This window comes from Saccostrea echinata, unplaced genomic scaffold, assembly GCF_033153115.1.
Source record: "Saccostrea echinata isolate AGI-Se365-2 ecotype Australia unplaced genomic scaffold, CSIRO_AGI_Sech_v1 ptg000002l, whole genome shotgun sequence".
Lineage (NCBI taxonomy): Eukaryota > Metazoa > Mollusca > Bivalvia > Ostreida > Ostreidae > Saccostrea > Saccostrea echinata.
In genome coordinates, this window is record NW_026889751.1 from 7490668 (window position 1) to 7507708 (window position 17041).

General features: G+C 32.8%; 1 protein-coding gene across 1 annotated transcript; it reads right to left on the reverse strand.

Annotated features, from left to right (window-relative positions):
- Window positions 1-780: 780 nt before the first annotated feature.
- On the reverse strand, window positions 781-16340 carry LOC133206344 (tyrosine-protein kinase SRK2-like). Its single transcript, XM_061342300.1, has 10 exons — window positions 16168-16340; window positions 14672-14774; window positions 10739-10846; window positions 10293-10396; window positions 10003-10155; window positions 9406-9558; window positions 9045-9304; window positions 7324-7477; window positions 2514-2645; window positions 781-1493 (listed from the first exon to the last, which is right to left on the reverse strand). The coding sequence occupies exons 1-10, from the start codon at window positions 16289-16291 to the stop codon at window positions 1285-1287; spliced, it is 1500 nt and encodes a 499-aa protein (XP_061198284.1). The 5' UTR covers window positions 16292-16340; the 3' UTR covers window positions 781-1284.
- Window positions 16341-17041: the final 701 nt, after the last annotated feature.

Genomic DNA, 17041 nt, shown 5'->3' on the forward strand with positions numbered 1-17041 from the left:
GTATTTACAAACAATGTCATTGTATCGACCATAGATTTAGCGAAATCTTGACTTCAAACAAGATTTTTGATATCCTTGTATCATCAACCTTTTTGCCAGTAGCCTGAAAGAAATTGTTTATACAAAGAACATGCTCTTGCATATCGAATCGTCTCCTGTCGACCAGTCACATCCGTTAAGAGCCCTCTGTATTCAATATTTAAGCGGAGCAATTCATAGTCAAAATGTTATAAAAAAAATCTATCACATAAATTGATAGTGATCTCAAATTTTTGAGTTACCTTGCACCTGAATGATTTTTTACGCCTTACTTACTCAGAGTTTCGTTTTTAAAGATTAACGTTGGACAGGATGATTTTAATATGAATTAAAATTACCTGTACTTAATAATTAACTAATCATACTGTCATTAATATAATTCAATGCTATATTAGAAGTTATATTTCTATACTCAAGAAACTGATTGTTCAAATATAATATTATATTTCCATTCTTATTCATGGAATGTTTTAAGCCCTTGTTTGGAGTGTAAAAGTCCCTTTTTGGATATGTGCACTTAGGTGTTTTGAGTGATTTCATTCGTTGTTATTTTTAGTAAACAAGACATGCGAGTCATTTTACTAATTCATGACGCTTTAACCATACTATTATTCACACCAACCCTATACAAGGTAGATAACAGACAAAAGTTTATATTTCTCGTTATGATTTCATAATTGTGGAACATTTCACCGGTCTTTGTAGTCAAAATACTTGTTGTAAATAATTAAATATAAACCATACAATTATTAAAAATTCATTAACTGACTAAAAAAATGAATATTACAATTTATGCTAAAATCCACAAATATTGTCATTATTTACAATTAAGTATATTACTGAATAACAAATATTAACAATCTAAATAATTGAATACAAATGGAATATGTACAGAGATTGTCAATATTGCTCTGAAGCATGATTTATTCCAGCAATTAAACTTGACTCAAAAATTTATAATACATAGTTCATTAACTTTAGAAAAAATCAGTTTAATCACCAATTCAGTTAAATGGTGGCATTAAGATAAAAATATTTCTATTCAGATGAACCTAGCTTTAATGTAAATACAGATTGCTCTCTCTCTCTCTCTCTCTCTCTCTCTCTCTCTCTCTCTCTCTTGTGGTATGCACATGAACAACCAAGAGGTAAGTTGTTTCCTTGCTGAAAACAATTATTTTGTCTTTTTTTTTCTTAAAAAAAAGGTCCTTAAATAAAAACTTGAACATTATAAATTTTACACGGTTAATAATCATCGGCGTCCTTATAATTAGGCTCAGTAGAAATGAAGTAGTCATCGAAAAATCCAGCCAGGTACTCAAATGTAGGTCTATTTGCTGCTTTTTTGTCCCAACACTTAAGCATCATCTCGTACATAGACTCAGGGCAATGGGCGGGACTAGGCATTCGGTATCCACGGTCCACTTGTTCTAAAACTTCTTTGTTCATCATTCCTGTAATAGTGAAATAGCAGATTGTTAGTTTCGACACAGTGATATAATATCTTTTTCAAAGTGTGTTGACTTAAAATATGTGAATTGAACAAAAAATAATAAGGTAGATAACAATGATGATATATTGCACATTCGTGTTTTTTTTTTCACTTCTAGAACCACGCTTTCTAAAAATTGCTTTGGTAGTAATTGGAACCTTTAGCCGTGATTCAGTTCTCAAACTATGGACAACCATGTTGTTGTTTGCATTTTGATTGACATCTTTCCAAATGTACTTTTAAAAGTAGGCTGATGCTCTTAAAATGTATAGCTTTCATTACACATTTTAAAACGAAGCACATTTGATATATTCATCAATACCTTGTCAGCTTACTTATTTTTAAAATAAGTTGATGTTTACGTGCACACTGTCTCCTGCATAAAATCAGTACAATTACTTCCACTTGCAAAATTAAGAGTAAATTCATTACAGAAGTGTGCTTTGTTTAGAACGTGTATATGTATTTCATACAGTACATGGATGTTATTAAAACAATCTTTTATTCATATTTAACTAAGACTGAACAACAGGCTTGGGCAGTTTAAGCCTCTCCCTACACAGTTCAATACATTGTAGGTCGTAATCTTGCCAAAATGCATGCAACAACTAATGACAGCGTTTCTGATCACGAAATGAAGAAAACAATTACTTTATATCTTTAGCTGTACAAACTTGCAAGGAACAAACTAAAATTCTTTTGATAAATATGCATTTTTCCATGCTTTTTAATATGCAGAAACAATTGCTTTCTATATTTGGCTTTACTAGCTAGCAATTTATTTAAGAACACACTGAATTTCTTCTGATAACTATGAATTTTTCCATGCGTTTTTAAATATGTAATCTTATGATCGTTTCATTTTCAGTTCTCTCTCTCTCTCTCTCTCTCTCTCTCTCTCTCTCTCATATTTTCAGTTTTATAAAATATTTACTTCCTGTCGGAAAGTATTGTATGACACTGAAATTTATGAGAATGATACCTGGGTATGGCGTTTGTCCTCGCGTGACGATTTCTACCAGAAGGATACCATAAGACCATACGTCAGATTTAATTGTGTATCGACCATATAGAGCGGCCTCTGGAGCCGTCCATTTTATTGGGAATTTAGCACCTGCAAAACAAGAAGATTGTTTGTCTTCTTCACTTCAGACAGGATAGCGTTCATAACTCACATTACAATTTTATGACGTGTTGTTAATCTTGGCATTTCATATGATTAATAATCTAAAGTTAACACTTATATGATACGTTTTTATTCTTTTAAGAAAATATTTTATTGGCATTGACACAAATTTTGTAAAATTTGGTGGTTCTCTGGGCTTTTTTAATTCAAATATTCTTAATGGAAACATGAAACAATGTTTGCATGAAATGGACAATAATCAAGCTAAGAAATCTAATTAAAAAGCAGATGAAAAAAGAACCCCTGGAAACATCAGAGATAGGATAAGGTAAGGATAAGATCACTAATGTGACTGTTCATATTGTCGTTCTGTACATATTGTCGTCGGCGACAGTATGCACATTCTGTCGTCCACCGGTACATATTGTAGCTGGCTGAAAAGTTACACGTACATATTGTCGCTATCGACGTTTTTGTGCCCTACCCTCAATGCACACATAGTCGCCACACAGATATTGTTCCATAAGGACATTTTTTTGTAGTTTTGTGAATGTAATTGGAGCGTTAATCACATTGACGTGTCTCGCAGACTATTTTATTCAGCGCGATTGTGACGGTACGCATGCCGTCTTGTTCATATTGTCGCCGGCGACAATATGCACTGTACTCTTCCCTAATTACTCATATTGTCGTCCATTGGTACATGTCGCATTACAATACCTGACGATGTTTCCATATAAATATGACTAATCATTGCTCTGCTAATCTTGAGAAAAAGATTTTTAAAGAATTTTCCTATATATTTTTCTGTAAAACTTTGATTGCCCATTGTTACCCCACCATAGCATCCAAGGGGTCATGATTTAAACAAATAATCTCCAAACTTTAATCTAGACTACCTGAGGATGCTTCAGGATAAATATGACTTATCAGGAACTTGTTGTTCCCACAAAAAGATTTTAAAGATTTCTTTATATATTCCTATGAAAACTTTGATTGCCCATTGTGACACCACCCTACCCTTGGGGTCATGATTAGAACAAACTTAAATGTACACTATGTCACTATGTTTTGAAGCTTTCACATAAGTATTAACTGTCTGCTCTAGTGGTTTTGAGAGGAAAATTTTGAAAGATTTTTTCCTTACTATCCTGAGGTAAAAATTTGATCGCATCCTACCTTCGGGGGTCATGATTTGAACAAAATTGAATCTACACTTTATAATGAAGCTTTTACGTAAGCTACAACTTTTCTGGCAAAGTGATTCTTGAGAGAAGATTTTGAAATGATGTCAATAAATTTTCATCAATTCTTAATTATCTCTCCTTGAAATAAGGCGCGGCCCTTCATTTGAACAAACTGGAATCCCCTTTGTCCAAGGATGCTTTTTGGCAAGATTGGTCGAAAATGTGAAAAGTTTACAGACGAACGGACAGACAAACGCCAGACAAAGTGTGATCAGAAAAGCTCACTTAAGCTTTCAGTTCAAGTGAACTAAAATGTTCGACCCCAACCTCAATTTTATTGGTACATGCATAACGCAAAAATATCATCCAGATAATCATTACCACTGAAAATAAAATTACCATTGAATCTTTAAGTATATATAACGAGAACAAGAGGCTCATGGACACAAATGCTCACCTGAGTTACTTTGGCACTGCTGTTCTACATCAGGTGTTTTTCCCAATATAATTGTATTCCTGTTTAAAATAATGATTGCCCTTTGAGGCCCCATTACAGAGGCTATGATTTGAACAAAAATAATCATCTTCACTACCAGACGATGTTTCCACATTATTATGATTCATCATGGCATTGCTATTCTTGAGAGGAAGTAATTTAAAGATTTTTCCCAATATCCCTATTGCGACTCCATCCTACCCCTCGGAACCATAATCTGAACAATTTATAATTTACAATCCGTCAGTGAGATGTCACATAAGATTCAGCTTTTCCGGCCCAATGGTTCTTGAGAAGAAGATTTTTAAAGATTTTTCCTTTATATTTCAATGTAAAACTTTGATCCCTTATTGTGGTCCAACCCTACCCCCGGGGGCCATGATCTGTACAATTTATAATCTACACTATCCTAGGAAGCTTCATCTTCAGTGTCAGCTTTTCTGGTCCAAAGGTTCCTGAGTAGATTTTTTAAAATTTTTCTTATATATTTCAATGTAAAACCTTGATTTCTATACTAGTAATGGCCCCACCCTACCTCGGCGGCCATGTTTTGAACAATTTAGAATCTTCGCTACCTCAGAAAGCTTCCTTGTAAGTTTCAGCTTTTCTGGTTCGTTGGTTCTTGAGAAGATTTTTAAACGACCCACCCTTATTTTTACCTTTTCTTAAAAGGAGCATGGTCTTTCATTTCAAGAATTTAGAATTCTTATCCAGGGATGTTTTGTACCAAGTTTAGTGAAAACTGGCTCACTGGTTCTTGAGAAGTTGAAAATTTAAAATGTGAAAAAATTACAGACAGACATCTGGAAAGACGGATGCCGGACACCAAGTGATCAGAAAAGCTCAATTGGCTTTCAGCTCAGGGGAGCTAAAAAAAAAAAGGAAAAGGTTCGTTTTTTAGATAAATCAAAAATTCCGGTATGTTGGCATATCATACTGGTGTACACCAATCCTGGACACAATTTCTCTAACCAAAATCTTTTCTCCCTACAGTATTACGAATAATGCTAAACTAAATGAATAAATGCAACTTGTTTACTTATCTATCTGCCGTCTCTCTCTCTCTCTCTCTCTCTCTCTCTCTCTCTCTCTCTGTATGTGAGAGTGTGTGTGTGTGTGTGTGTGTGCGTTAATCTCTTTCTCTCTTTTCACGACCATAGTAAATGTTTGTCAAATCAATATATCGGCAACAAAATGTGCCAATGTTCATAGTTCATGTAAATATTGTCGTCGGCGACAATATGTACGATGGACGACAATATGTGCAGTGAGGGTAGGTATATATTGTCGTTGACGATTATATGTACAGAACGACAGTATATACCGTCACAAACCCCTTTCGACCGGTTACAACCTTCGTTAGCCCTTTGTCTTGATTGGGTAAACGGAGTAATCCACAGATTATTCAATATCAATTATTAACTAACAATTTGTATTTAAAACGTCATCCAGCATCCGACCTAACGACAGATTGTATTTTTAAACAAGGTCATTGAATTGACCATATACATATGTAATTGCAAAACGTTGACTTCAAACAAAATTGTTTATACCTATCTTATTTCTACTTACATGTATTTGTCAATAGCCCCCTTACTTTAAGAAACAGATCGTACACAGAACATGCTGTTGTGTGTTGAATCAACTGGGAGATATATGCATATGCTGGTGAAAATAGTATATTGCTGCATAAATGAGGGAAGCTGCCGATAGAAATTTTTTTAGTTTGCCCTCTCTCTAGTAAACATCCATATACAAAATAAATGTATCAGACTGCGTGGTGTCTTATATTTCGTCCGTTAAAAATAGATACTTTTATGCAGACATAGCAGATGGCCTTTAAAAAGAATTTTGAAAAATGGGAAGTCGACGATTGAAAAGCTTAAGTCACGTTTATCACAAAGCTTTATTGATAGATTACCATTAACGTCTTTTTCTAGTAAAATATCCAAATATGAAACAGATGTGTCAGACCCTGTGGTGTCTTATATTTCAAGCTCACTGGGATATATTGTGTCGACATTTGAATGGAAATAACTATTGTCAATTGATAATACGTCGTCGATATATCTAAATGTCGAGTTGAAGGCCACAGCAAGAGATTTCTTTTTCTCAAGTATAAGATTTTGAATAAATTCTGGTTCATATGAATACAAAAATAGGTCTGCTAATAACGGGACGCAATTGGTACCCATGAGAATTCCAACCGATTGTTGGAAGACCTTGTCTCCAAATCCACATAGATATTGTCAAATCAGAAACTCAAGCATCTTTTTAATATCAAATTCAGAGTACCTGTGTGTACAATCAGAATGTTTTTTAACAAAATAATTTTGCAAATGACCAATGACAAAGTAGGTAAATTTACGAGTTCCATTTTTATTGAAAAAGCAGCTGTCAATGATGTCAAAAAGCCTGGACTCATATGAACATATATATGGGAGTGAATACTGTAAATTGAAACATTAATGTATCTAAATGTTGAAATGAGATCTACAGCAAGAGACTTTTTTTTTCTTTTCATGCTGAAATACTTATTTTTGTAATAATACAATAAATTGCCATCTATACATGTAATGGGGGCTAGTTAGTATAAGTGAATGTAAATAAATTCTAATTGCTACATTTTTATTAGGAAATATATAGTTGGTACACGTTCCCTCGAAATTTTCCTTCAAAATGGTAGAAAGTAATAATCATCTAAAGCAGAGGTTCTATCAAATCTAAATATTTCACATGAACCTAATTCCACGAGAATTTAAAGTGAAACTTGAGGAAACTGACAATTTTAAAAATTTCCACCAAATTGTTTGAAGAATTCGCTTAGGTTACATGAATGACAGCAGGAAAAGATTATAAATATTACCTTTCTGAGATTTTTTTTATCACGGTGAACACATTTTTTATTAATTTTCAGGTTTATTCCAACTGCAAAGTTTTATTTTATACAGTTATGTTAAATTGTGCAGGATTAAACACAAACCTGACTTAGGCGTGTACTCATCATCCTCAATCAATCTGGCCAAACCAAAATCTGCCACCTTGGCCAAGTTGTTGTCGCCAACTAATACATTCCGTGCTGCCAAATCTCTATGCAGAAAGTGGTTTTCTTCAAGATATGCCATTCCACTGGCGACCTAAATTACAGGTAGAATATGACTTCATCTAATTGTTCTTTGTAATCATCTAGTGGGTTGTGGAACCCAAAATATATGTTTCAGTATTGTGATCTTTGTTAATTTCGGTTTTGAAAATAGTTCCTCCCATTTATCATTCAGTGAATTATTTTCGGTCCCCGTAGAATACTATACCCAAAGGGATACATTTTGCATTTGAATATAAACTCCAATACATCTGCATTTCAGATTTGAAAATAGGTATCCAATATTAGGTTGGTATTTCCTACAGGAGTATGTAGTTGACTTTGGGGAAGGGTGCATAATTGTTGGAATTGGGTAAAATAAATCAAATGGCATTTAAATGACAATATTGTTTTCAGGAATTTATCATCCTTCACAAATATGTTTTCATGAATGTTAACTTACTGCGTGCAGAAAGGTCTATTCTTCAGAAACAGTATGAACAAAAGTATAGTATTTTTCAAGAGAAGAAGACAAATTTAGACCTACAATCTACTCTACATTTTAAGTGCCCTCCTTTATTTACACACACATGTAAAAGTAAAAAAAGTTAAAGTACTAAATTCACTTCCCGGTACACGTCTAAGCACTTTCTTAAACCCACTGTTTATGAGATAACATTAACCTGTTGTAGGAAGTAAATATTACTATATCTGTCTGAAAGCATTTACTTTGAAAGGAATATTGAAGTTGTAAAACAATTCGAAACTATTAAAAAATGAAATACAAAGATCACAGGAAACGGAATTCTCATAAGGAGAATGGGGTCAGGTTTATAAGGGGACTACTCTCATCACATTCCAGTCATCTGGTTGTTTTAAGTAAAATATGTTTCTCAGCAGTTTTCAAATTTAATAAGGTGGATATAAAAAAAGAAGTTAAGGAAAACTGGCATATCAATTTATCTCACAAGAGATTATTTATATGTACTTCTGTGTTGTTTCTCTACCTTTAATAATATCCTGTTTTCTCATTTTATTCTCCATTATGGCTAATTAAGTCTAGCTTCTTATTTAGTGATCCCTTGCTTCAGGTAACAAAATTAGATTCCAATTATCTATTTCAATTTGGAGGAAAAATCAATAAAAAATAATCCCGGAGCCAAAATTTTGGTCCTATAAAGAAAAGAAGGGTGATCGATGTGCCTTTTCAAAGAGCAAAATGTGCCACTAATGGGATTTTTTCAGTGACTAACTTACTTCCGGTTGACTAACATAAGTTTTATTTAATCAAAAGAATAAGGCATGCCAAAATAAGTCAATAAATTAGTTCATGAGACTGAACTACAGATACTTCTTCCTTCACCTTGAATTCTTAAATTTTTTTATTAATATTATTATAGAGAATTAATTATGAATGATACAAAATGAGAAAAAATTCCATTTCAAATGAAACTTTTTGTACCTGTCCTTTTTTTAGGTTAAGTACTGGACCAAAGACCAAAACTTCTGCAATTTGCTTGTGATACGATAAATTATGTATATAACGTCCTGCTATATTCAATATGATGGAATCACTATTCCTTTTGTGAACAATTTAACATTTTCATTCCATTTTTACATACTTGTGCAGCAATGTCCACTAGTTGCGTAAATTTTAGTGATGCTCCTTCATCCCCACGCAAGTAATCAAGTAAACTGCCCTTGGACATCAGCTCAGTAACGATGTAAATTGGTTCCTTATCAGTACACACGGCATAAAGTCGCACTAATTTGTCGTGTTTGCATTTTTTCATGATATTGGCTTCCAAGAGGAAGGCTTCAATAGACATAGTGCCTGGCTTTAGGGTTTTCACTGCCACATCCGTCGTCTTATTCCATTTTCCTGATTAATTCCCAAAGGATAAAATAGAAAATAAATAGAAAGGCACTTTTTCTTCAAAGTTTTTGGTTCTTAGATGTGGTCAACGTTAAATATGCACTTACCTTTCCAAACTTCCCCAAACTGACCAGCTCCTAACCTCTTGGACAGTTGTAGAGATTCGCGGTCAATTTCCCATGCATCTTTGCTCAGATCTATGACTGGTTTTGACTTTGTGCAAGGTTTTTCTAGTTTTTGTCCTAACCCATCAGCAGTTTCTATGGAAACATTATTCAAAAACCTTACATTAACTCCTACTAATAAGTCTATGTAGATTAAACTAATAAAACATTATTTAAGCGCGAGAGAGGGTTGGGTGGAATTGACATGATGTCCAGTGGAAGGGAAGAAAATGATTTTTTTTTAATCATCAGGATAAAGAGAATTAAATATATTTTGGCGGTTTTATATACACTACCCATATAAATAAATTTAGTACTAGAATATAAAGCTTTTATACATAATTATAATAGTTGTTTTATTTAGACATTACTTATATTTTAGCTACTTTGGAGCCGTGTGAGACACCGCCACCTTACATATACCATTCATTGAAGCAATTGTGAATAAATGTTAACAAAGTCCTTAATTCATTGGAGAGTATGTTGTATTGAGATACATAGGGAAGTTGATTTTATAAGATGATAAGGAACAAGAAGTACCAGAATAGTGTTTGATTAACTCCTGGAGATTTGGCAACGTCCTCCGTGGAGTTATAAAGAACCCTTTATTGTCATCTAATGGCTTGATCTTGTAATGTTTCACCACATCGCCCTTGCCTTCCTGAAAACTTCGGACACATAACACAAAATTTCCTGAAAAGGAATACATTAATTTTACATTTGTCAAATGTATTTTCTATAAACAAAAATCATAATTTATCTAAGGAATATACTATTGAATAGCCAAGTGTACAATTCGCATTAATACCACAATCTACATATTAACAGACCTGGTGCAGTTTCGCTCTCTCTAATGAGGTATGACCCTAGCCCGTTTTCGGTACTAAGTAATATTCTTTCCGATTCCTTTCTGGAAATCTTTCCTATATACCATCTAAAATAAAAGTCAAATAATAGATTATCTTCTTTTCCAAAACCTGAGTTTTTCTTTATATTAAATACCGGGTATGTATAATCCTTTAAAAAGTTATTATTAAAAAATACTAGAAAAATTATTTGATGTTTTATCCCAACATCCTTTGCTGCATGGCTTATTTACACATATTACTGGTATAAAAATGAAATATATACAATCAGATTGATTTCGGGTTTGTATAACAAAAGAATAAACCATAAAAATAACTGGGTGAGCTACACTGGTCATAAATAGGACAAATAATAAATTTATCACGACGAAGATGATGTAAGAGTACATAGTGGGATGAAAACCACTTACTCGTAGGTTTCTAATGTGTCTTCTTTGGCAACATAATTAGACGGAACATATCCCTCGTTTCTACCTGACCCACTCTGAGATCTTCGTGCATACCACCAGTCAGGATTACTGAAATGACGCAGAGCAGGCGATAACTATATCATATGATGACAGCAATGAAACTTCACGAGTCACTTAATTGAACGATAATGTTGGAAATTAATTGTTATACTTCGATTTTCGATTTTAAGGGTAAAAGGTTTTTCTCGTTTTAGCAATTTTATGTATAGTTCTTATTTTGTTCAGTTTTAATGACATTGAAGCTTTACATTATTTTCCTTGAAACTTAGTAGTCCTGGCGTTCTAGTGATTTCAAGGACACTGGTACCCAAAGAAAGGGTTCGTGAAAATTTGATTTTCAAAACAATAAGTATAATTTTACTCAACATTATCATGTAATTTTAGCTGCTCTCTATAAGAAACAAATTGCATTTACCCAATGGATATCTTTATTATTACCGAAAGACATTAAAATATTTCTTATTATCGAAAAACGATAATTTTGGACAGAAAAAAGGGATTATGTCAAACACTCTAAAGGTTTTGGAAATTCTTTGCTACTGTGAACAGGTTAGCATGGCAATATGTTTATTATGTGCTTGCGCTGCAGAGAAAAATATAATTGTTTAAAATTTTTGTTTGAAGAAAAAAAAATGATCTGGAACTTACATTTTTCCTAAATAATTTTTTAATAAGCTGATAGAAAGATCAAGTTTTTGTTTGTTTTGGTTTAAATTACAGTTAGGAAGTCTATTACTTAAAGTTTCAACAATATACATGTATGTTACAAACAATTGTACAAAATGCTTATGTTCGTAAAAGTCGGTTTGCGCTTAATCGGAAATAAACAAAAGTAAGAGTTTTTAGCAGAATCTTTCTTTTTCCCAGTTCAAATTTGACAGAATGGGGCGTTGTGATTCCTATTTAAGAATTTACCCCACCCCATTTATTTGTCTGGGTCCAAATATAAAAACAAGTTTTAACAGTTATTAGTTAAACAAATCCTATACCAATGCGCAAATTGCTTTATAATCTACCCAACCAAAGTGTGAATTACAAAAGGGTATTCCTTGTCATAAATAGCATTTTGGTTTTTTGTTTGTTTGTATGTTGTTTAACGTCCCTCTCGAGAATTTTTCACTCATATGGAGACACCACCACTTGCCGGTGGAGAGCTGCAAATTTTGTCCTATACTCGGCACTTACGGCCATTGAGCAGTGAGGGATCTTTTTCGTGCCAGCACCTACTGCGACACGGGATCTCGGTTTATAAGGTCTCATCCGAAGGACCGGTCTCCACGTCCCACAGTGGGATCTGAACCCGCGACGTAAGGATCAACTCCTTACTCCGCGACTCTAGAGCCGACGCTCTAACCACTGCGCCACCCGGGCGACTAGCATTTTGGTTATTTGTTAAAAACGTTGGGCATTTTTGTTTTGGAAATTCCCTCTGTGATTTTGAAGAAAAAAAATGTTTTAACACAGAGGATGAAATTTTCATCAATTGCTAAAGGAAAGAAGTTTGAGTTCTCTTCGAACGTATCCATATAGAAAGGGCACATGCAATTTAATTTACTACTATTAGTATGAAAGCAATGGCCCAATAATTGACATGAAAGATGGAAGTCAAAATGCAACCCGACAATAGTTTATAAATGTATTTGCAAATAGTTGTAAATAGTGTACTCATAACGACTGTAGAATTTTCTAAATACTGATTTAAAGATAACAAGATTTTTTCTCTGTTTTGGCAAGCACTTTTCAAATAAACCTTCTCATTTTTTAATTAATCAACCGTAATTAGAACTAACATCTAAACCGGATCGAAGAAACAAAATTTTCAAATGTCTATATATATGTTTACATTTATAGTGTTCTCAGAAATTACTGAGATTTTTTTTTTTTCAAAATATAATAATAAATATTTTTTATAGTTTGAAGTCGGTTTTTTAATTAATCAAATGACAATACCTGCAACCTTCTTATTTTATATGTACTTTTCATGAATAACTTATGATTTTCTTTGTATACTTCCGTTCATTTACTAATGTTCAAAATGAGTGTCTTTGAAAAAAGAAAGCCTATTGTAGACGTTTATAATTAAAAAAAAATGCAAAACTAGAAATACTTCCGAAACACTGAATATTCCACTGTCTATAATTGCTTCAAAATATATTATAAATAAATATTGGGACAAAATATTGTAAAATGAAAAGGAATTCGGCAGAGGGAAAGAGCTGGTAGGGCTAAGAATGAAACCCCGATTTTCTACATTTAGTGTTATTCTTACTGAGAAAATATCCAAGCCTCCTTTGATCTGTGAATTTTAGTTTACTATGCCTACAAACTATTTTCCTTAACTGAATTCCTCTTCTTTTTTTCATATTTTGTTCCACGAAGCACAAAGTAGACGGTGAAATACTCGGTGTCTCAGAAATAACACCAGATTTAACAATTCCTTACTTTAGGAATGACTCTAATTCTTGGCCAAATTATTCGAGTATAACCTGGTTTGGGTCAGTTTACGCTTTATAATCCGCGAAGCGGATTATAAAACAGCGTAAACTGACCCAAACCAGGTTATACTCGAATAATTTGGCCAAGAATTAGAGTCATTCCTTATAATTTAATTTTAAAATCATTAAATAACTATGGGTGTAAAATTTCGTTGCTTTTTATTAACTAGTTCAAATTTGCCGCTCAATAATACAACCTTAGTAACGGAAGTAACGGAAGTGATGGGAAGCGAGGGGAGGTAAAAACTGATACAGAGGCCTAGCAGCCTTGCTGTTTGTTTACATGTGGTAAGATCGAATTATTGTTTGAAGTTAAAGGTACATTTATCAAATCTGGAATTTTCCATGAATCCCGAGGACTGGAAATGAGAGGATTGTATGGATACAGATGATTCAGCTCGTTGTCAGGGGTGTGTGTCCCCATACCAAACCAGGTTATACAGAAATAATTTGCGTAGCTTTTTGGATATTAACCAATCAGGGGCTAGAATACAAACAAAATTAAATTATTTATACATAACCTAAATAGGCTTTCTATTTTCAAAATCAGTTTTTTTAACATCAGAAGACAACAGGAAGTGTATCAAATAAATGGGAGGCTTCCCAAGAAAAATGCATGTAACATTAGAAAGTACAGGGTATTGTCATAAAATAAAAAAGTAACTTTAAATTATATTGTTTATGTTATTAATCCAACATTTTAGGTAAATATATCAAAAACAATCCTCATTTATTTCTGGGAACACTATTATATTGTGTAGTATTTTTGTTTTTAATATTTCTTTATATCTAGCAGTAGTTTTGTGGAGTTCATGGTTGCAAACATTCATTAAAAGGATTTACATACATGTAAGTTTTGTAAAGACAACAGTATTATACATTTTATTGTAACACTCACACACTCCAAAAATATTGATGGTTAACATTATTTCGAAACAAAAGTCTTAAAAGATAGTTTCATGTTTAAAAAGTATTAATTCTGAATTCTCCCACCTGTAATAATTTTATTTTTTCAAAGTTCCCATATAACTTCGAAAAAAAAAATTAAAGTAAACCTGCAAATTTGGTATTATAACCTAAAATGTATGATATAGGAATAATTATTGAAAGTGAACATCTGACATTTATCATGCACCATGTGCCTGATACCCCAACAAAGTGCCTAAAATTGATGAAAAATTCTTTAAAATGATGATATTCAGGAAATTAATTTTTTGAAACCTTCCAAGAACCTTTTTTACATGCTCTCAGTTATAATCAATTCATACTGTAAAAAACTGCTCAAATTAAAATGACTTCACAATATTTTCTCTCACATAGAAAACGATACAATATTTGGGTTTGAATACCCTTTTTTGGGAGGGGGTGTCAGTCTTACCTATCATCTAATAGGATCAGTATGTCGCCTTTTTTGAAGGGTAAATCTTCCTCGGCTCTAGCGTCATAATCATATAACGCTCTGAGTGTGCCCTTTTCTGCAGCTGTAAAAAAAATTGAAGAACACACATTCAAAGCAAATTAAAAAAACACGTGCTTCAATTTAAGATAATGACAACAGCGGACACGGCTGCATTTAATTAAAAAAAAAACAGATTTCCATAATGTTCCAACAATGGTATTTATATATCTAATACTAATGATACAATTACATTTTGGATAACATTTTCTAAAAAAAAAAAGTAATTTCTAGGCAGGAAAAGAAATAGATACATGTATGTCCGTAAATAAAATATCAATATCCATCAAAATATCCAAATAACTGTTATAATTATGATGTTTACAGTAGTTGAGAGACATTTGATAATTGGTAGTTTTAGTATTACCATTTCATTATTTTGTGTCTTAATCAAGTCCACGAGTTTCTACATCCTCTATTCAACAAGGAGCATTAACTCAGAATACGAATCATAAAAGGAAGTGAAATTCAGAAGTATTCCCAAGGACAACTTAAAAAAACTCACAGACAGGAGAACTCCCCAAAACTACTGTCGCTGAAGCTTTCGAACTCATCACAAGCATTACACATATATCTCATTGGTACATAGTGTAGAAAGAGGGGTGACATCATAGATAGGAAATTAATTTTTTTTAACTACTGAATGTACATTTGTATAAGGAAGGATATAAAAAATGTAATGAATTATGGAACCATGTAAACACATGTTGTTTTTTCATGGTGGTCAAAAATATTCTACTTACAGTCCCTCATTCCTGTTTTAATTAAAGATTTTATAAAATCTGTAATGCGTCTTGATACCTTAAATGATCATTTCTACTTGCAGACTGTCAACGGATTGTTCGAAATGTAATGAAATGGTAGATGTCTTGATGATTACAGGAGAAATACACATTGTTCAATTGAACACTAATAATCATTTCATGAAAATGTTTTTACAAAGCTTTAAATTGGGTGCCATTCTTACAATATCTATTATGCTACTATGATAAGATTTTTATCATTTTATCATTGTAATTTACTTTCGTTTTTTAATGTTATTTAATATCCATGGTTGCAATACTATATATATTTGGTCGATCACAGGTATTTAAGTTGTTCTACTTCCTGGTCACTTGCCAATCTAGGCCATACCGAGCTACATATAGATAAAATGTGAAAACTACAGTCCTTAAAGGGAATGAAAATCATCTTCACTTTATTTTTTTCATTTTCAACCCTCCGGGTTATTAAGCTCTCGGTTATTAATTATGAAAAAAAAAATTGAAATGATCAAGAGACGCATACATGTTTATTTCAATATCATCTCATTAAAGTGGTGGATCCAGATTTATCTAGACATGAAATCAGATGATCAGATGATGACTCAAATGATAGTTCAGCAATGAGTTAAAGGATGAGGCATCAGTGAAATGTACCTTGAGCAGCAGGCTCTGGTTCGGGGGCAGCAGGGTTATCAACACCATTAGGCTTCACCTCCCCATCTCCACTTATAGTCGTGAAGTTATCTGTTGGCTTTGGTTTTGATTGGAAACATCCCATGTCGACACTGTATAAATACAAACTTTTATTGAAGACCAAACTTTAAACAATTGTTCCGCATCGGTACTCTAAAGTAAGTTTTCAAGGTAAATGCTTTGATTAATTATGTGTAAATTTTACTTACTTGAGTTTACAATTGAGAAGTAAATCAGAAGTCACTTTTTCATGAAGGTTAAGTCCGGCACACAATCACTTGTACATTTTACTTCCGTGTTTGAATAAAATCACCCTTTTTTTCTACATAGATGATCGAGGCGTCATTCGATCGACAGGGTTTTAATACTGTTCTTTTGTCGGGGCTATATTATCTTTACATTTTAACTTCCGCAATAGGACTATACTGTATATCACAACATATGAAGTGGTCGACACACTGTTACAAATAAGGGGTCACAATTAAGAGCTAAATTTAAGTGAAATAAATGGTTGCATATACAGTTGTATAAATATTATTACTTTTGTTCCTTGTTTAATAACAATCCCTAAACGTACACAACCAAGATAATTAGTTCTCAAAATTGTAATTTCTGGCAGATTTTAATTACCATAAAATGGATTACGACTAGATTTGACAAAATTGCCTTTAGTGTACTATGGCAAAAAAATTGTCAGTTAACCCGAACCCCAAACCTCCCAATTAAAACATCCAAATTTAGGTACAGGAGTGCTGCTTGAATATTTTTATTTAAAAATACATGCATAAATAAAAATAAACTAAAAATCCTACCAATTCATATGAGTAGATCAATT

What these genes read in the sequence shown, in the direction of transcription:
- LOC133206344 (XM_061342300.1), bottom strand. Translation starts at nt 16,291, where the DNA reads ATGGGATGTTTCCAATCAAAACCAAAGCCAACAGATAACTTCACGACT. An exon ending in AGAGAGCGAAACTGCACCAG is followed by an intron (nt 10,156 to 10,292) that starts GTCTGTTAATAT and finishes ATTCCTTTTCAG; the next exon opens with GAAATTTTGTGTTATGTGTC. An exon ending in GTTTGGGGAAGTTTGGAAAG is followed by an intron (nt 9,305 to 9,405) that starts GTAAGTGCATAT and finishes GGAATTAATCAG; the next exon opens with GAAAATGGAATAAGACGACG.